The sequence below is a fragment of the Martes martes genome (assembly GCF_963455335.1).
Source record: "Martes martes genome assembly, chromosome: 7".
Classification (NCBI taxonomy): domain Eukaryota; kingdom Metazoa; phylum Chordata; class Mammalia; order Carnivora; family Mustelidae; genus Martes; species Martes martes.
In genome coordinates, this window is record NC_137894.1 from 7127897 (window position 1) to 7149192 (window position 21296).

General features: G+C 52.2%; 1 protein-coding gene across 3 annotated transcripts in view; it reads left to right on the forward strand.

The window, feature by feature from the left end:
• Nucleotides 1–21296, forward strand: part of NTRK3 (neurotrophic receptor tyrosine kinase 3) — a gene marked incomplete at its 5' end in the record, with an annotated part of 368325 nt that overhangs the window by 218870 nt on the left and 128159 nt on the right. For all 3 annotated transcript variants that reach the window (XM_080809225.1, XM_080809226.1, XM_080809227.1), the window contains one exon: nucleotides 2495–2683. In XM_080809225.1, the coding sequence (XP_080665351.1) occupies nucleotides 2495–2683 (189 nt within the window). The remainder of the gene's footprint in view (nucleotides 1–2494; nucleotides 2684–21296) is intronic.

Here is a 21296-nt window from a genome sequence, read left to right on the forward strand (position 1 = left end):
GACTTTCGAATTCTGTTGGTCACAATTCTCTAGGACTCTTTCTGACCTTTGAATTGTTCATGTTTTAGATATCTTGTTTTATGGATGTGACGTCTTCATTTGTCTCTCAGAGGATATTTGTGATTTAGAAAAAAAGACGTCTTCTGTTCTCGCATTGCTCTGCTGTCTGTCTGTCTTGCACTCTCTCTTTCATGTTGAAGCTTTGCTGAAGTGTCTGAGGTCCTGGACTGTTCTCTCATATTTAGGAGTTGAGTTCCAGAAAGTACTTCAGGCACATAGGTGGGCCCCATCAACTATTAGCCTTCACTGTGGCATGATCACAGACTAAGAATGATTTCACTGGGAGACTGCCCCCTGTCAACATCTGGGTACTTTTTTTCCCCCCCAAGATTTATTTATTTTAGAGAAATCGAGAGAGAGAGAGAGAGAGAGAGCGCAAGAGCGAGCGAGAGAGCGAGCCTGCAGGGGGAGGGTAGAGGGAGGAGGAGAGAATGTTAAGCAGCCTCCCCGCTGAGCATGGAGCCCGATGCAGGGCTTGATCTAAAGACCTTGAGATCGTGACCTGAGCCAAAATCAACAATCAGAGGCTTAACCAATGGAGCCACCCAGGCACCCCACCATCTAGGTGGTTTTTTTTTTTTTTTTTTTTGAGCCACTCAGTTTCTGCAGAGACACAACCTCTGAATCTCCTTCAGGGGAGCAGACTGGGAGTAGGGTCAGTGAGAAGCATGGGTATTCTTGGTGTTGCTGTCTTCCAGGAGCGGGAAGAAGGGAACTAGCCCTTCCCCTCAGCCTTTCCAGTTAATTTTCTCCAGGAAGAAACCACTAGACTGGTGGGCTGGGGCCAAGGTCATGGCTCGGGTACTTTATTCCAGCCGTGAGCCCCAGTCCAGCCTTCTGGGTCACCCTTTCCATTCAACACCTGCTCGACCCAGAGGAACTGATTTTCTCTAAATATTCCCGCCGCAGCCCTTCTGTAAGCAAGCTTACATCGTTTTAGTTTTCATCTTCCAAAACATTGAAATACCTTATTTCTTCTTGTCTCCCCTCTTCTTGCTCTTGGTGCACCAGTATTTCTTTAATTTCTTTATATTTTAGAGGCATTTGGGGAGAGAGGAAGGAGAGAAACCCGTGCCCCGCTTTCAGTGTTTCATTGGAATCACAATGAAGTTTCTCAGAGTTTACAAGGTGTTTGCCGGGCGGGTGATTATTGCCACGTGTTGATCCTTTCCCACGTGGTCTCCAAACCCCGTCAGGCATTTGTTGTGCATGGGAATAAGCCTGTTTATGCCGATGGCATGGAATTCAGGGTCCTCCGTTCGCATTTACTAGTCTTCCTTTTAGTTCTGCCTCATTGGGGCTTTACCTCGCTATTCGATGGGAAGTGTCCTCCCCATGAACTTCAGTAAGTGGCATGGACTTCTACAGCGGAAGTGTTGTGCAAGCCACAGAGCCAAATCACAGCGGGCACTTTTCCTTGGGACTGTGTGTCTTGCAAAACAGCCATTTCAAACACCAGCTGCAAGAAGCCACTGTCACAGCCGATGGCCTTGACGTCAGTTTTATTTGTAGGTGTGGGAGAATCGCCCCACGAGACAGAATGCTTGCTCTGCCAAGACTGTGGCAATTATCTTGGCCAACTTGTGTTTGTAAATAACCTGAGTCCCTGGGTTTCTTCTTTGGGTTGGAACGAGGAGGAGATGGATTTGAACATGACATGAATGATGTTCCTTGGAACCCCCGGGGCAGCGTGGATCTTTCGAGAGCGGGCAGCTGACCCAGTTGCAGGAAGGCTAACGGTGATGTGGCCGAATTTGTGTCACTTTGAAAGCTGGCTCGGGTTCGACCCGGGGCCAGTACTGGGCTTAGCTCCCTGTGGGTCAGGAGAGGCCACAGCAGAGTCCCGTGAAAGCTGGATACGTTCCTATAGGAATCTGAGGGCCACTCTGGAAAGGCTAATTGAGGCACTCCAGACCCCTAATTAGAGGTTCTAGATCCCGGCTGTGCATGGGACTCACATGGGTGCTCTGTAAATCCTGATGCCCAGGTACCTCCCCAGTCCACAGACCAACCAAATGAGAAATGGGTGGTGGGACCCACCATCACAGTTGCTAAAGCTCCTGAAGGGAGGACGGACAGGGTGCAAATTACTGCTATGTACATTTTTTTAAATCCCGTTGTTGCTACGTAAGCAAAAAACTCACTTAAAATTTGCACTATTTTGAACTAATTTGGATTTAGGGGAAATAAAAATAATTCATGGCAGAGTCATTTTGACACATGCTTTTGCAGCTGTTGTGATGGGGCAGACGTTTCTCTCTCTCAAGAAAGAGAACGGAGGGGTGGCTCTTTGAATGGGGATTCCAGAACATTCAGGGCAAACTCCTCGTGGATTTCACTCTTCTGGAGCTGTGGTGGCAGAAATAGTGGGCGGGGCTGGGCACTGGCCAGATGTGACTTCCCTGATGTCCCGTGTCTCTCTTGATGTGCGCAGGGCCTGTGGCTGTCATCAGTGGCGAGGAGGACTCAGCCAGCCCGTTGCACCACATCAACCATGGCATCACCACTCCCTCCTCGTTGGACGCCGGGCCAGACACGGTGGTCATCGGCATGACCCGCATCCCGGTCATTGAGAATCCCCAGTACTTCCGTCAGGGACACAACTGCCACAAGCCAGATACGTGTGAGTACTGGAGTAGAGCGTGTCCCTTCTGGGGGTGGGCGGGGGAGGGCGGCATGGCAGTAGACCACGTAGCTGGGGTTCTGGAACCTTCTGAGGTGACCTACCACCTGCTAACCTCCCACTCTCTTAAGAGACCCTCCCTGTTTGTCTCAGAACTTGAAAAATAGCCTGAACAAATGGTCTCCACTGGCGCAGAGTCCCCTGGGCAGAGAGGGTTCAGGGCAGGGAGCAGTGTGGATGCAGGAGGCCCAGCCCCATGTGGAGAGGTGCTCCCAGTACGGCAGGGGACACAGACAAGGCTGGTCTTCTCTATAGACCTGGCCTCTGCATTTAGGCAATGTAACCTGACTCTGTCCAGATAATAGCCCCTGAGGCCACCAGACCCTCCATGCAAACCTCCAGGAGAAGGGAAGGGGATGAAGGGTGGGGAGTCCCATTGGAACGGAAACATCTCTCTGGCTGCCCCTCCAGTGCCCCGAAGCGTGCGCTCTCTGAGAACCCCCTCACGGCCCCACTGCCAGGACGCCTCACCTCCCTCTGCAGACGTCTCCCTCAGATCAGAGGAGTCAGGGCCCCGGTTTCCTCCTCGCTTCTCGCCTGCTGTTCCAGTCCCTGTCCTTGGGTTTCTGCGGAGCTCCGCTCGGGCCTCTCCTGGCTCCAGGGCCTCTCCCCACTTCCGGAGCCTCCGTGGCTTGGACCTTCCATTCAGCAGGTGGTCCCTTTGCCGTGTCCCAGCTTCCGTGTAAGCCTAGCAGCCCCAGTGCCCACCCTCCCCTCCTCCTGCCCTCAAGAGGGGGTCAGCTAGTTCAGGAGAGAGTACGGAGGCCCCTGGAGACTGAGGAGGGAAGGGCGAGGTGAAGGTCTCCTTTTACAGATGGGAAAACTGAGATACCGGGAGGCTGTGAGTTCCTCTTCTCTGTCCCCTGGCTTCTGCCATCGGTTCTCTTCTTCTCTCCGGTGCTCCAGGGTCTCGGCTGAGGAAGAGGCACCCTGGGTCTTTCTCTTGCTCTGGCTGAGCGCTCTGTACTTGGGCCACCCCGTAGCTCTCAGAACTCTCGCCGCTCCCGCTGGTCCATCTCACAGCTGAGGGGGCGTTCGGCTCTCACACCGACCTTTGCTTCTGTTTTTCTGGTTGTGATTTTTAGCGAGAGCATTGCCACAGTAGGAGGGACGGGGCTCGAGTCACAATCATGTGCCTCCCCGCCTTGGGTGTCCTTCAGAATTGGTCTCCGTGTTTAGTGGACACCCCTCTGTCAAAATAGTGGGGAGCATAGTGCTCAGAACAGTTCCGCTCTGGCTAAAGGCCTTGCCTCGGGTCAGGTTCACCTTGGATGCACGAGGGTGTGGCTGGCAGGAAAGCTTTTCTGTGATGGTAGCATGGGGTCCGGGCTTGGTCTAGAGCTGGTGATGGTGAGTTTCTGTAAGGACACTGGCATTTGAACAGAGAGCGAGACATTGCTCTATTGAACATGTAATCGATTCTCGTTATTCACAGTAGTTACGTTCCAATAAAGTCACCACAAATGCTGAATTAGGGGACACTGAGCCATTGCTCCTAGGGGACATACAGGACCTGTGAATGTCTGGTCACAACATTGTTATCAATGAGTCAATACATGACCTGTTTCATGTGTGCGTCTGTTGGAAGATGCCTTATTTAATAGATATTGTTGGTTCATTAACATCGAACTCAGGGGCAGCAGCACGATGACTCAGGCCTGAACAAAACTTATCTAACACACCAGTCTTCTCAAACACACCTGTTTGCTCCATAAGGGACACCCACCCCGCCTTCTTGTTCACAGGAATGCTAGGTAGCCCTTTAGCACTATGCTGGGGCCATTTTAAACAGTGAAATTACCCATAAGTGGCTCAACTATGCAAAAAATGGCCCCAAACAGATGACAAAAGGAGCACTGGTTGTGAGAGCTGAAACAAGGCAGAGCATCACATGGGAACGTGTCTGTCGGGCGACTCCCATTTCTCCCCACTCCCTTCACGTTTATCAGGGGCCGTAATTGCCGGGAGTCTTGGTTTGGGGGTTACGCGTAAGTTCTAGCGAGGAGGCGAGTCTGTAAATCCAGAATCCGTGAATAATTAGGATGGGCGATATACCCTTTAGGGGAAGTTCTGAGCTCCTGATGTAGCGTCTCTGGGTGTCTGTGCTCGCGTGAGTTCCCGGTACCAGCTTTCTGTGGCTGTGAATGGGGGTGAGTCTTGCATGTGGGAAGAAAGGTTCCTCTGGGCCATCAGAATAAGTGTGAGCCCTGGAGAGAGCTGTGGGATCTGAGTGTCTCTTAATGTCAGGATCCCCGCCCCAGCCCAGGAGCTCCGGCCCTACAAAACCCGTGCAGAGAAAAAGCCTTCCTTCCTAATCCCTGGGTTTGCGATTCTAAGTGGATGTTTGAAGGAGCCAGGCAGTACTTGCGCGTGAACAAGAAGGGGTCAGTGGAGACAGAGGGGAAGCGGGTTTATTGGTGAGGACCCGCCGGCACGAAGGAGCAAACAGTACCTCATCTGAGGGGAATCACGAGTGACTCCAGCTTGTTAAAACCCTCCAATATTAGGGAAAGTGTCCTTTTCAGGGAAGCAGGACATTTCGTCCGGTCAGTAGACAGCGGATGGCTCCTAATTATTTCCTGGAAACATCTATGGCAACAACGGTGCGCAGGAGCCTTGTAACTGGGTCTGGCCAGCCCTGCCTCTGTGAGTCCCTGGTTGATGCGCAGGTCCCGCCCCTCAGCTGAGACTTACCAGCTAAGCGGCTGCCCGTCTCTGATTACAAAGGCTTCCTCCGTTGAGGGAACCCACAGCGAGTGTGATGAGACACTATCATAAATAATTAAAGCCACAGGCACTGGGGCAGGTAAGTAAGCGGAGAGCACTCGTGACTCTGCAGGCAAGTCTGGGCTCGTGCCTTTGGGGAGAGGGCAAGAAACAGGGGATTCGGGGAGAAGCGCTCATACTATAGGCCCCCCGGGGACTCTCCCGTCTGATTCCCTTCTGCATCCCTTGTGAAAATGTGCAGCGTGGGAAGCAACGGCAGGGACGTTGTCTACCTGACTTGAGACGGCATTTCCCCGAGTCTCCCCGCGGCGGACGGAGCACAAAAGCACTTTGCTTTCTTAAGCATGTGTTCGTCATAAATGGTGGGACCTTTCCGACCGCAGTGATCAGGATGCCTCTCCTTTCCCCGCCTTTCCCTCTGTCTGCTTTCCATCTGGTCCGTAGCGTTTCTCAGAGCATGTCAGGCCTGCAGGGATGTCTGGAGAGCCCCTCCTTCCATCCCTTATCGGAGGGCTTGAAAAAGCTCCCAGTCAGGGATAGGTACGGAACCTCCTGCCTAATGAGGCCCCCTCGTTGTTTACTGAAAGCCCGCGGGTTCCCAAAAACGTCAGGAAATGGATCCAGGCCTCCTGGTCACCCAGCCGATTTGGGTCTAGGTCCTACAGAATGAAACACCACAGGGCTGGCCTGGAGGGGTCGGTGGGGAGAAGTTGGGAGGTGTTGTTGCAGCAACACGGGGCCTTGGTTACCTTGGTCGCCCTTGTGACAGCCCTCGGCCAGTCTCCGGCTCTGCTTCCTGCCCAGAGTTCCCTGTTCATTCCCTTTCCCAAGCCCATTCTCAAAAGACCATTTGCCTCTTGGTTGAGAGCGCAGAGGCCATCTGGGGAGTTAACCTGTGTCCTCTATCCCTCTCTTCCTCTGTCCCCCGGTCAGGGCACCTGCCTAATTCACAGATTGTCACCTTCCCAGAGCTAGCCCTCCCCCTCCCCCTCCCCTGCATCCCTCTGATCTCTTCCTCTCCCAGTGGGCTGGTGCCCAGGGACGTCCCCCAGCCCTGGCTGGCCCTGCCTTCCTCTCTCTTCCCCTGCAGAGAGCGCCTGCTTGCTCTCCTTGCCGTCACCCCCAAACCTCTTCAGGGTCCTCCGCTTCCCCAGGAACCCTGACTTCACCATCCTTGATCTCTTTGCAAATCTGACCACACTCCCCTCAGTCCCCATCGCCCGCTTCCGAGCCTCCCTCGCTGAGCGGATTTTCCTCCTTTTCAGCTGTTCAGTACATATTTATCGAGGGTTTGTGGGAAGCCTTCCTTCGGGCTTTGGAAACAATGGAGAACAAGGGCACTCACGGTCCCTACCCTCAGGGACTTGCCAACCGTAGCTGATCTCCAAGATGCAAACGGCACCCCCCCCCCCACCCCCGCTCCCTGGAGACCGCTCACGGAGCCTAGGGTTGTCCCCCCTCCACCTTTCTGCCCGTGATTTCCCCAGCCTCTACCCCTGGCGGCTTCTTTCCAGAATGTCGATCCCATACCAACTGCTGCTCTTGAGTCATTCCTGCTTGCAAGGCCCCGTCTCCCCTCTTGGCTAGGCCCCCACTCCCCTTTCTTCCTCTCTGCCCCTAGTCATTGTTCAGCGTCTGGCTCATTTCCAACCTCTTCCTAGGCCCAGGCTGTGGCAAAGTGACCCTTTCCCCCCGGGAACCCCTGGCATAGAGTAAATGTCGTGAATGACTTTGAATCAAATCTTAGGTCATCCTGTCACTTCTCAAGATTGTGTGTTCTGTTTCGCAAACCTGACTTTGAATATATTCCAAGAAGTAGCTCTCACGTGTCACAATTCTTCTATTCCCTGTGGATGATACAGCCTGGGCCTAGGGGTCAAGGACAGGGCAGCTAGCGCCGTGTGTCGGATGACACCTGGCGAGTGTATCTTCGTGGTGCGGGCTTTCTAGAGAAGGCACGGACAGAGGGCACCGTTGCTGGTCTGCCTCAGCGGCCTCCTCCGGACCCAGCATGAGGCTGGCGTCGTGCATCTTTTATTCAGGGGACGTCGCACCCCTGCCCTAAGGAAGAGGCTGCTGTTCCCATTCTGCAGATAGAAGACTGAGGCTCAGTGAAGCTTACGCATGGCGAGTTGCCACTCACCCCCCGCTTCTGTCACCTGTTGTCACCATCTCCTGTCGGCGTGGTGCATTCGTTACCACTGATGACATATTCTAGCCAACTGAAGTCCGTGGTTCACAGTAGGGCTCGCTCTTGGGGTCTTGTAGTTGGTTCTGACAAAAGCCAGGTGGCGTCTCCACTATCACAGTGTCACGCAGAACGGTCTCAGTGGCCTTCCAGACCCCCTGTGGCCTACCCGGTCCTCTCCCCTTCGTATCCCCTCGCGGCCACTGGTCTCTTATTGTCTCTTATAGCCGGGCCTTTCCCGGGTGTCCTACAGTTGGAATCCTTTTCCGATCGGCTTCTTTCACTTGGTAACGGGCATTTGCGGTTCTTCCACGTGTTTTCGTGGCTTGACAGCTCTATTGCTTCTCCCCGCAGCATGTCGCTCTGTCGTATGGGTGTCCTGCAGCCACTTACCGGCTCTCCCTTTGGAGGATGGCGTGAGCTTCCTGGGGCTGCTGGGACAAAGTTCCCCAAACTGGGGGGCTTCGAACAACAGCAATGTATTGTCTTACAGTTCAAGAGCCTAGAAGTCTGGAGTTCGGAGTCAGTGGGGGTCATGGTGCCTCCAAAACCTGGAGGGGAGCCTTCCTCGTGCTTATTTAGCTGCTGGTGGCATTTCCAGTGTCCCTTGTCACCACACCACTCCAGTCCTCTTTCCTCCATCCGCACGTGCACACCGGGCCTTTTGGCTTAACAACACCCCACCCCCATTCCAATGTGACCTCATCTTGACTTGACTTATTATTACATGTATATTGACTCTGTTTCCAAATAAGGTCACGTCCTAAGGTACTGGGGATTAGAACTTCAACAGGTCTCTCTTTGGAGGCACACACCCAGCTCGTCTCTATTGCTTCCTCTTTTGGACAATGCTGAGGAAAGCTCCAATAAACATAGCTATGCAGGTTTTTCATGGACCGAAGTTTTTAACTCCTTTGCATGAGCACCTGGGTGTGTGCGGTTGCTGGATTATATGGTAGGAGTCTGCTCATCTTTGGGAGAAACTGCCAGACTGGCTTGCAAAGTGGCTGCTCTGAGTTCTGTTCATTTCATAGGAGACTGGCCTCCACGAGTCAGCTCCCCCCGAGGATCTCCTGGGCCTTGGCCGTGCATGTCTGTGTTCGTAGCGTGCTTCCTGGAGTGCATTTGTGTGTGTGTGTGTATGTGTGTGTGTGAACCTTCTCTTGTGCTCTGAACTGTACCAGCAACTGATGACAATATAATTCTTGCTGGATATTCACATAGACGAATGGTGAGCATACTTTGCCTCTCACTTGTCACTGGTCAGAAGCCCGTCAACCACGTTCACTGCAAAACCGGCCCCTCGGTTGACTGACAGGAGTGTTTACCACGATGTCAACCCCAGTGCCCGTGGCCTGCCCCTTTCCAGCCCATTCCCTTTCTGTTTTGGTTTCCCTGAAGCCCTGGGAATGCCTTCTCTTTCCTTATGGGTCACTGTCAGGCCAGCTCCACACTTCCAGGCCTCCTGTACTGGTTCCACTTTTGGTTCGTTGGTTGGTTTTTGATCTGTTTATCAGATTTTTAAAAATTTAAATGCAATTAATTGGGACGCCTGGGTGGCTCAGTAGGTTAAAGGTTCTGCCTTTGGCTCAGGTCATGATCCCAGGGTCCTGGGATCGAGCCCCGCATCGGGCTCTCTGCTCAGCGGGGAGCCTGCTTCCTCTTCTCTCTCTCTCTCTGCCTGCCTCTCTGCCTACTTGTGATCTCTATCTGTCAAATAAATGAATAAAATCTTAAACAAATAAATGCAATTAATTACATATAGTATGTTAGTTTCAGAGGTAGAGGTCAGTGATTCATCAGTCCTTCTGTAACACCCTGTGCTCATGACATCACGTGCCCCCTTCCATGTCCATCCCCCAGTTACCCCATCCCTCCACCCCCCTCACTTCAGCAACCCTCAGTTTGTTGCTTAGGAATAAGAGTCTCTTATGGTTTGTCTCCCTCTCTGGTTTCATCTTGTTTTATTTTTCCCTCCCTTCCCCTGTGATCCTCTGTTTTGTTTCTTAAATTTGATGTATGAGTGAGATCATGTGATAATTGTCTTTCTCTGATTGATTTTGCTTGGTATAATACCCTTTAGTTCCATCCATATCGTTGCAAATGGTTTCTTTTTTGGTGGCTTCATAATATTCCATTATATATATGTACCACATCTTCTTTATCCGTTTATCTGTTGATGGACATCTGGGCTCTTTCCATAGCCTGGCTATTGTGGACATTGCTTCTATAAATATTGGGGTGCACATACCCCTTTGGATCACTGCATTTATATCTTGGAGGTAGATACCCAGTAGTGTGATTGCTGGGTCGTAGGGTAAGTCGATTTTCAACTTTTTGAGGAACCTCCATACTTTTTCCACAGTGGATGCACCAGCTTGCATTCCCACCAACAGTGTAGGAGGGTTCCGCTTTCTGCACATCCTCGCCAACATCTGTCATTTCCTGACTTGTTAATTTTAGCCGTTTTGACTGGTGTAGGGTGGTATCTCATTGTGGTTTTGATTTGTATTTCCCTGATGCCGAGTGATGTGGAGCATTTTTTCTGGTCTGTTGGCCATCTGGATGTCTTCTTGCAGAAATGTCTGTTCATGTCTTCTGCACATTTCTTTTTCTTTTTTTTTTTTTAAGATTTTATTTATTTATTTGACAGATAGAGATCGCAAGTAGGCAGAGAGGCAGGCAGAGAGAGAGGGGGGAAGCAGGCTCGCTGCTGAGCAGAGAGCCCGATTTGGGGCCCGATCCCAGGACCCTGGGAACATGACCTGAGCTGAAGGCAGAGGCTTTAACCCACTGAGCCACCCAGGCGCCTCTGCACATTTCTTTCTTTCTTTCTTTCTTTTTTTTAAAAGATTTTATTTATTTGACAGAGAGAGATCACAAGTAGGCAGAGAGGCAGGCAGAGAGAGAGCGAGAGAGAGGAGGAAGCAGGCTCCCTGCCTCGCAAAGAGCCCGATGTGGGACTCGATCCCAGGACCCTGAGATCACGACCGGAGCCAAAGGCAGAGGCTTAACCCACTGAGCCACCCAGGCACCCTGCACATTTCTTGATTGGATTATTTGTTCCTTGGGTGCTGAGTTTGATAAATTCTTTACAGATTTTGGATACTAGCCCTTTATCTGGTATGTCATTTATAAATATCTTCTCCCATTCTGTTGGTTGTCTTTTGGTTTTGTCGACTGTTTCCTTTGCTGTGCAGAAGCTTTTTACCTTGATGAAGTCCCAAGAGTTCATTTTTGCCTTTGTTTGCATTGCGTTTGGATACACGTCTAGCAAGAAGTGGTTCCGTTTTCCATGTAAGTCTCTGTAGCTTTGAACCGTAGGTGTGTATTTAACTTTCAGCCCCTCTTGGCTGGTCATGTCTTCGTGCCACATCCCTGGATTTGTCCCACATCTTCCTGGACTGATCTGGCAGCTCTGTCCTGGGATCTTCTTCGCAGCTCCTTGGTCTCAGGAGGTGGTCTCACCTATCTCTGTTGGTTCTCTCAGACTCTCTTTTTTCCTTTGTTCCCTGGCCAGTCAACACGCAATCACTGATCTCTCACAACATGGCAGACACTCAGCAATGGGCCCTGGCGTGGAGTGGAGGACCCTGCCCCCTTCCTGACTCCTCTCTGGTCACATGGCTGCTGTTTGGGGTTCCCAGCCTCATTGTCTTTCCCCAGGGCAACTGCCTGATGCATTCCCATCCCATACCAGGCTACAGGACATGGATCACCGAAGCCAGAGCCACTGGGGCTGTGGCCTGTGCCCCGTCCGCTGGAACCTGTGGTTCCTTCAGCAGAAGGGAGCTAGCGGCTTGCCTCCTCCTCCTCTTCTGGGCCGGTGGGCCATGGAGCTTGCCTTTTCTGGAAGAGGAGCTGCCGAAGCTGGTTTCCCAGCTGTGGTGGGGAACCCAGAGCCTGTGCATGTAATGCAGTATTAATAGCTCGTCGGCATGATAGAGATTTCTGTCACCTTTTGTACTAACAAACATCATTTAGTGCAGGGTAATGATGGGTGTTTATTCCCAGCCACTTAGCTCCGTGTAATGGACTTGCGGATAAAACATGGAAAATGGGCTCCTTTGTCTGGGAGCCTGGAGCCCCTCCTGCCACGAGGAGCAGAAACGGCGGCAGCAGCAGCTGCTCCTCTAGAGAGAGGCTTTCTAGATTTTTCTGTAGCGGAAGTTCTGATGGACTTGCCTGATGGAAGGAGGGGGATCTGGTTCCAGGGCTGTGCTGGGAGCTCCGCCCCTGGGAGTGCAGTGGAGAAGCCGAAGCTGGCATACCAGGGACTGCCCTTTGCTCCTGGTGGCTGACTGAGGGGGCAGGCTGGGCCACCTGTGCCGCGGCGGGGGCTGGGCTTCTGCGGCGTCTCCTTCTTTATTCTGCTGAACGGTCTCCGTGGGCCGAATGTAGGTCCGCCTGTAGATCGGGTCCTGGTGAAGATAATATTGACGTCTGCCTCCACCTTTTCCACCGATGGGTTGTCCCCAGGCCTTGCTTGCCAGGTGGTCTTTCGTAGAACTTTTTCTTTTTTTAAAGATGCATTTATTTATTAGAGAGAGAGAGAGAGAGAGAGAGAGAGAACATTAGGAGGAAGAGCACAGGGAAGAGAGAGAGACTCTCAAGCAGACTCTGTGCCGAGCAGGGAGCCCAATGTGGGGCTTGATCCCAAGACCCTGTGATCATGACCTGAGCTGAAACCAAGAGTCGGACACTTAACTGCACCACCCCGGCACCCCTCACAGCACATTTTAAGTGAGTGTAACTTAGGATTGTTTCCCTCTGATTCCTGTTCAGTCCTATTTTCAGACACAGTTAGAATAAGCAGCGGACCCATGAGGATCCTGCAGTGCTACTGTGGGGAGCCCAAGGTTTCTGCAGGAGAGGATGGCTCAGGCACATTCCCACTTAACTTTCTTTCTAGAAAGAGCTGGAATGTGCCTGAGTAGGCTATCTTGGTAGTCAAGGCCATGGAGTCCTGGGCCCACAGACTTGTGCTCAGGTCTCAGCCCCTAGGGAGTAACCTCTGTTGGTCACCGACTCCCAAGACCCCCAGCTGTAGGCATCATCTAAGCGTGGCATCTTGTCTTGGTTCTCCTCCGTCCCAGGAAGAGAAAAAAAAAAGAAAAATCAAATGACACCATTTCCCCTAAATTATCTGAATACGCTCAACCTTCCCGAGCACACACTTTGGAGCTGTAACCAGACTCACCTCCATCTCCCCGAGCCAAGACGACCTACCCTCCTGTTGAATATCATGACCTCATCTGTTCTGTGCTCCCGCGCCGTAATCACATACTCAAAGTTAGTAGCTGCATGCAGTCATGCTAATTAAGTAATTAGGTATAATTGTGCTCACTGTAAATACACAGTAATTGGCTTAAAAAAAGTACTTGGGGGATAAGCATGTGCTTCAAGGTGGAGGAGGTGAAGAGCGAGAAGCCCCCCAGCCTGGGGCCGCATCACGGCAACGCGGGCCCGGGGGGAGGCTGCACCCAAAGGTGGAGAGCGAGGAGGTTGGGGGGCAGCTCCTTTGCTTCCTGCTCCGGGTCCTACAAGCAGAAGGACTGCTCGTCCCCTCGGCATGGCCTCAGACTTGTCCTCAGGGAGTGGGAGGACTGACTCCTTTCTGGAGATCCTTCCCAGCTCAAGCCTTCCCAGACATACCTTTCTCTCTCCTCCTCCAGCTGGATTCTGGCATCTCGTCTGCTAGTTGAGATTTTTCCAGGTGATAATTCAGAGCCAGCCGAGAAATACACACCGGGGTCGGAGAGGACCCCAAAGTCGGGCTTTATTGCCCGACTGGAGGAGACGGCTGGCACTTAAAGCCAAAATGGGCTTCTCGGTGCCTCCGCCAGTGCTTGAACTCGGGAGGCACACACGGGAGGGGAATCTGCAGAGCAGATGTTCATCCAGCCGCGGGGAGGGCCGGGGTCGGCCTCACCTTTTGCAAGTCAGGGAGCTCAGCCAGCCTCTGGAAAACTGCACAGGCGGGGAGAATCTCCCCTTTCTGCGTCAGCCCTGCTCCGAGGAGAGATAAGACGGCAGGTGATGGGCCCTGGTCATCTCACCCATCAGACACTTCCCTCACTTCTCAGAGGGAGGAGCCGGGGACGCAGGTCGAGGGAAGGGCTGGGCTTACCTCCCATGGCTCCAAGGAGATAAAAACCCCTCCTTGACGGGCAGAGGCTAAAAGGCAGGAAGAGAGAAAAAAGAACCTCCCTCCCATCCTCAGGGTGAGCAGGGGGCTCTGTCATCTGTGGTGGTCCCTATTAGTATTCTCTTTCCAGAAGCCCTTTTCCAGGAGAAAATGGTCATCATTTCCATTTCCTCTGAACGAGCCTATGAGTCATAATCCTGATGGGAGCTTGCCAAAGAGGCCGGAGGTTCTCGTTCCCATTGTGCTGTATTCTTAATGGTCCAGAACTAAAAACCCGAGGGCTACCCACCTCTTAGCCAGAATCCCAGAGTCCAAATGCCCTTCCAACTTCTCCCCAGCTGCCTTTAGTGCTGTGTGCTCTGAGGGATGTGAATAGGCCTTTCTCAGACACAATGTCCCGTGGTCAAGGAAGTTCAGGAAAACGTGGATTAAGTCAGTGGCTTGCTGTGGGATTCTGAGAGCCTTCAAGGATGAAGGTCATCGTGACTTTGCAAGAGGGGCCTTGGCTCTGCAAATTTCCCAGATTTATCGAGCCTCTGAGCCTGATTCTTGAGGTGTACCCGTTTTAGCATCTTTGTGGACACAGATGTTCAGTGGGTCACATTCTGGGCTCTTCTGGGGGTTTGGGGTGCGGTGTTTGCCTCCCCAGCAGATGTGGTAAGTCATCTGACAGAGTGCCCAGATGGGCCTGAACCCGTCTGGCATGTGCACTGTTACATTTCTTCCCAAGCCTCTGGGAGGGACAGGAAGTGGCTGCGTTCCATGGGAATGCCCAGAGTTGGGGTGGTGGCATTCTTCGGGATTTCTGGCAGAGAGCTAAGTGCCCTTCATTCAGATGGATCAGGGGGTCTTTGTCTGTTGTTCTCTGCCTAGAAGCTCTTGCAGGTGCTTCTAACACTTCCTAAACCCCCAGATCCGGAGATGCTGGTCATGGCCAAATTTTCACTGCATTCCTGCTTCCTGCATTTCACTGTTTCCAAGCAGATTTGCCACTTGGGCTTGAAATCTCAGGGAGCCGTTCCTAAGGGGAAAGGCACAAAGATACAGGACGCTGCCTCCCAAGCCACTGTTTCCAAACCATTGTGGGGCGCGTCAGAGCACCTCTTTATTTCAGCAAGGGTATTCAATGCTCTTGGCAAGGTGCGGGCCAGGGCGAGGTCTCTGCCGGCCAAGGGAGGGAATGGAACCCTTGATTGTAGGGTGTTCTTTTTTATTAGAAAAGGAAGTAAAAGGAGTGTGTGTGTGTGTGTGAGTGTGTGTGTGTGTGTTGGGGGGAGGCTGGTCCTAGATCTCCGTCCCGGCCTACCAGCTCCGTCCCTGTGTAGCCGCGGGCAGGACATCTGTCCTCTCTACACTTGAGATGAGGTAACACGAGCCCCTTAGCTGACAGTCCGTGAGACGCAGCGGCACGAGAATTTGGAAGCGCCCAGTCAGTGACACGTACGTGATCATCCTTCCCTTGACAACAGTATTTTTACAACTGTTGTTCTACTCCCCGATTCAAATCTGCTGTTGGGGGAAACCAGCTTGGTGGTGTCAGAAATAGAGGTTCTCGAAGCCTGGTGGTATTTCTCAGGAGACAGGAATCCTTCCCTCGCATGACTTCTTCTCCCCACCTCTAAGGAGGAGGATTTTATCACCCGGCTCCGTAGCCCCAGAGATGCTCTCCGGAGTTGGGGCTGTGATATGTCGGTTGTCAGGAAGTGATGCGTGTGGTTGGGCAACGGGCTCAGGCCGATTTCCTTTTGGGTTAACGAGACCCAAAAGCCGTGAGCCCAACGCGGGGATAGCAGAGTCATTCCTGGTGGGCTTCTTGGGTTCTGTTGGGTTTTATTCCTTGTTTTTACATGATTTTGTTGAAACTGCAGGGCCCATAAGCCTCCCTGCTTTCCTGTATTCCTGTCCAAGTGCCTCACCCTGGGTGCCTTCTGCGTCTGTGCCCTTACGGTACCCTCTGCAGTTCCGGCTTCAGCGCTCATCTGCTCAAGTGCCATTTCTTTGCTTGTACTTTTGTTTTGTTTTGTTTTGTTTAAGCATTTATTTATTTGGGAAAGCAAGAGAGAGGGAGAGAGAGAGAGCATGAGTGGGGAGGGAGGGGCAGAAGGAGAGGGAGAAGCAGACTCCCCGCTGAGCAGGGAGCCCGATGCGGGGCTTGATCCCAGGACCCTGGGATCATGACCTGAACTGAGGGTAGACATGTAACCCACTGAGCCACCCAGGTGCCCCTTTGCTTATTCTTATACACGAGCATACAACCCCTTCACTCTTTCTCAGCAAACATATATGAGACCTCCAGACACAGACGTCCACGTCTGTGGGTCTTGTCGTATTTGCACACGTAGCTTATGTTTTGGACACTGACTTCATCAGCTGAGATCCTTCTGGCTCTCCGTACTTGGCCATCGTGAGCCAGTGGCTTCCACAAGAAGGAAGCAGAGCATCACGTAAACCCGGTAAAGAGCTAGGGGAGGCACCTGGTGCGTGAGGACTTCAGCTCACCTCTTCCTGGATTCTCTTGCTTCTGTCTCTTTGTGTTCTGCTTTACCCCCAGTCTGGCCCCCCTTGTGGTTACAGAATGCTGGCCAGAGTGTCAGCCATCACCTCTGAGGCACCTGGACCAAGGACAGCACAGACTTGTCTCTTCTTGTGTGTCAACTGAAAAGGAGAAAACCTTTCCTGGAAGCCCCCAGCAGTCTTTCCCTCCTGTCTCGTTGGCCAGAATGATGCCATCTTCCTAAAGCAGTCACCCGCAAAGAGAGTGGGATCCCCACTGTACCTTAGGCTCATCCAGATTGTCCTCTGGGCTTGGGGACGGAGCTCCCTTTTTCACACTGAGCTGCGGGGCTGCCTGGAAGGGAGCGGAGAGATCCCTCCACAAGATCAGGGCTCTGTCAGGGAAGAAACAGGAATTGGTTGTTAGAAATAGTGGCTGCCCCTGGAGTTCCCCTCTGAGGCGAAAACAGGCTCACCCCACCACTCGGCCTTGCAAATGGCTCCTGGCCCCCTCTTCGGAGGGTGAGCAGAGGCCTCTTAGGGTGGAGGCGGTAGGAGGAGTCTGGCAACGCCCATCCCAGGTCAGTTCTCCCCCTCGTGTTTCTCCTTTTAGGCAGAGCAAGCTGGGTAATTTGTGGTGGTCGCCAGTGCTGTTCTGGTCTGGACCACGGGCCTGCTCATTTTCAAGGCTATGCTTACATGCCCGAGCAAAGAAACATTCCTTCAGGCGGCCGGAGCTGGATACGGTGATCTCAGCCGAGCAAGCCGTGTGAGTTCCTGGGAGCTGCCGTTGGATCCTTTGGGAGTAGAGTTTCTGCAGAGTAGGTGGGAGCAGGGGGGTGGTGAAGAGAGAGCAAGGGGAGGGTAGTGAGGAGAAAAGCAGTAACATCCCCTCGATACTTGTCCATGCCTATTCCCAGCCAGGCTCGGAACTTTAAGTACATTAAAACCATAATAAAACCTTTCACAGCATAGTGCTTACTCTTGGGCCCTGAAGACAATTTAGATATAACAGATTGTTTCCTTTCATTTTTTTTTTTTTTTTACGCAAACTGTATGAGGTCGACGCCGTTGCTTTCCCCCATTTCGCAGATAAGGAAGCCGGGGCACAGGACAGGATCAGACATCCTGTAGGCTCTTAGCTGGGAAATGACAAAGCTGAGATGGGACACAGTCCGCCACCCCCACTTCCCCTCATAAGGTCTTTCTACACGAAACCTGCCTGGCTTGTAAGGGTTGTGACCCCCACTTGACAGATTAGGAAACTGAGGCTCAGGGAAGCTCACGCTGCCCGATCGAGGCAGAGCCAGGATGCACACCGCGGGGTTCAGGCACACGCCTTGTGCCCTGGCCCCGGGCTGCCACCCCTCACCACTAGCTGACCTCTGCCCACCTGTACCCTGTCTTCTGGAAGACTCAGGACGGTCTTGCGAATTTTTAGACAGATGCCCGCTTGGGTGGCCCATGGGGCCCTCCGTGGTGTCAGCAGAAGGCAGTCCCTTTCTGGCCCTCCTGGCCTCCTCTGTAGGAAGCCCCCTCCTCATTCCTACCCCAGGAGGCCATCTGGAGCCCCAGAGTCTGGAAGGAGGGCCTCTCAGAGCGGGCTCCAGCTGGCCGCGGACACTAGAGGTGACACAAGGGCTCCACAGAAGGAGGAGGACCAAAGGACTCGGAGGCACGTCGGCCCCTTTCTGGTCCAGGCCTCCTCTCTTCCTGTCCCTGAAGGCTGTGTAGCTTAATTTGTCACCCAGATTGTGGCCAGCCGGGCCTCTCACCACGCACTGTGTTAGCTCCCATCCCCAGACCTAGAATTCTTGGTGATGCAGCAACTCTTTGCTTTGGATTCTGCTGAGTCGGGCGGCCCTAATGCCACCGGTAATGAAGAAGTGTTGGGACTAAACTCCTAATGGCTCATTGATTGGTTGAATTATGCTCAGTGTAATTCTGAAAATAGATTTTAAATATGTGCTTGGGGATTTGTGGGGATTTGTTACTTCAGAGCCTTAACTCAGACGTGGCTGGTTTGACCAAGACATCAACGCGGGCAGCCTGTGCTGGCGCCATGCTGTTCACCGTGGCGAGACCCCCTTATCCTCCCCCCCGCCCCGGAGCCAGGAAGCTTGCCAGAGGGGAGTGCGGGCGGGTGTGGAAAGGCCCCCCTTCCCCTTCATACACACCCCTGAGAAGGGGGCTTGAGAAGGTCATCTTGGTTGACCCAACCATTGCAGACGCCTCCATATTCTTAGAGCGGATGGAGACCTGGATTCTCTCTTATACTTCCTCTGCAGAATGTTGCCTTCTTTCTAATTCCAAGTTTTCACAAAGGGAAGCCTTCACAAAGGCTCAGTGTCTCATAATCTGGCATAGTCTGGCATCACCTAGTCTACCCGACACCCTTGACTTCAGGTCTAAGGAGGGTATGGCATGAAGGGTTAGGTGATGGGCTTCTCTGTATGACCTGCTTCTTGTTGTTATTGCCAAGTTAATCTGCAGACAGTAGAAAGAGGCAACAAATAACACAGAGACCTCCCGACACACCTGCAATTACCATCCCTGTCTACTACTTTCCCTCTAGCCTATCAAGGACCTAAAACACCTTCCATTGCTGGGGCGGGGTGGGCCAGAAACCCATGACCATGGGGTACAGTAAGACTATCTTTCTGAGCGGAAATCAGTCAGTGGTCTTTTTTCTAGAGCTTCTAATTCTACTCTTCCATTTTGACCTCTCCCTGAAAGACTATGTTTCCTTATACCCTTCCCTGGGGTCATTGATACCCAGCCTGGCATTAGAAAAAAAACAGTATCCTCAGGGAAGGGAGGAAGTAAAAACAAAACCTGGAAGAAAAGAAAAAAAATTATTCTCTGCTCTAATAAAGAAATTACTGGCGTTCTACATTATGAACTGTATTAATTTTTAATGGCTGAGAAAGGAGTTGATTTATAATGCATCCTTCTCGGCTGCAGCGCCTGTCCCCAGCTAATAAATAAATGACAGGTCTCTTGTATTAAAAGTATCCGTCATTTTACATTGTTGGAATGTAAATGGCGGAGGCGTTGAGTGAGAGGCTCCTGGGAGCGGGTGAGCTCTGCCGTGCCCAGTCGACGAGGGAGCTGGCCATGGAGGTTGGCCTCGCTCTCAGACTGGACGGAAGCTCATTGCTCCTGCTTGGTCTCCGCAAAGTGACCCAAATAGTTCCAGCTCTTGTGGTCCGGGGGAGAGTGCATAATGCTATGCCTAGGGACAGTTCTGATGGAAACTGAAATTCCTGGTCCTTCGGCAGCCTAGCCCATGGCTTCTCCCGGCATGTCTTGACCAGGAACCCCAGGATAACGTGTTCGTAGTGGATCCTTTGTTGATGCTGATGTATGACTCACAACTCTGGTTTGCGTCTCTGGGCCTCTTAAGTAGAAAAAAATAATAATAATAAAATAAAGCCTGCTATTTGTCTCTGGTTCCAAGGTACTGTATACTCCTGGTAAATATTTTGGAGAAAAATCTAGACAAACGTAGAAAAGAAAGTAAGGCTTGCCCCACGCGCTGCACCCAGCCACGAATGCTGTGAGCACGTTGGTGCCCTGCTTTCCAGTCTTTTTTTCCTTGCAGAGATATGCACACAAACAAATAACACACGTAGACATGTCTGCACCAACACATACGCTTGTATTCTGCAGCACGAGATCACAGTTGGCATACGGTTTTGTCATCTGAATTTGTCATTTAGCAATGTCACAGACCTCTATTCCATCTCACTGAAAATCGTGCGGCTGTCCTGAGTGGCTTAGGGATGTGTGGCCTGGGCTGTTTTCACATGGGTGGGTGTAGCGCCGGCGATCAGTCCATCAAGAAGCACTCCTTTGTTCTCTACCACAGTGCCAACTCCAGAGTAAACACAACGCGGGAGAAAAATGAGGACAAAAGATGGGTTTTGCACAGCGCTCATAATTATGGAACAAGTACTTGCTGCGAAATCGATGCAGGGAGGCTGAGAGGGGGACAGAGTGGCATCGTCCCTGGGGGAGGGAGTCCACGCTCCGGCTGGGGAGAGAGGCCCCTCCCGGTTCCTGGTTGAGCCAGCCAGAGAGCGGGTCCCAGGGACGCTGCGGCTCAGAGGGCCCGGTGTGCATAGCGGGCACTGGCTCGTTTTAAGTAGGCGGGCAGAGGCTTGGGTGAAAGCAGAAAGAGGATGGAGGGTTTGACCTCTCTCTATAGCTAGGGGGGATTGAGACAGGTGGATGGAAGCAAGGACCTCCCAGGCCGTAGTGACAGGAGCTGGAAGCAGAGACAGGCTTTGGAGGGGCAGGGATGGGCGGTCCTGGGGGACTGGAGGACAGCCCCTGGGGTTGAAGGAGCAGATCCTGCGTGTGTATTACATAGTCTAGGTGACTGAAGCGACAGTGATGAATTTATTCACGGAATTTGCATTTAAATAGTTCCAGTCTTTATTTACCACGCTAGGCATTGTTATCAGTTTCTCAGAAACAGGTAATGATGGAGAAGTAAAGGCGCTATTGACATTATAATAAAAAAGGTAAAACAAAGTAGGTGATTCCCTTTGAATGGAGGGACAGTTTCAAGCAGACAGGGAGAGAGACCCTGTTCCAGAAAGCGCGCAAGAAAATGAGCCAGGTTCAGCGGTCGCTGCCAGCAGGTTCGACAACTTCTGACTTATTTATGTTGTCTTTATAGGCTTAGAAAAATGGAAGTTTGCCTGGATCTTGAGACTAGCATTTCTGTCCTTCCACAGATGAATTTATTTCTTGATTTGTTGTGTGCATCTCTAAACATAGACAGACCAATGCCTTTCCCTCCTGGGGGGGGAAAAAAAATGGAAAGTCTCTGAAGCTGGTAAGAAGAGGAGTCAGAGGCCATGTTCCTGGGAAGGACACGGTCCTGTGTGGCTGGAGAGGTGTGCAGGGTAGAATCTCAGAAGCATTCATTCCGGAGGCTTCGGACAGTGGCTGTCTGTCTGCCAGGGTGAAAAACGGCCACCCCAGGT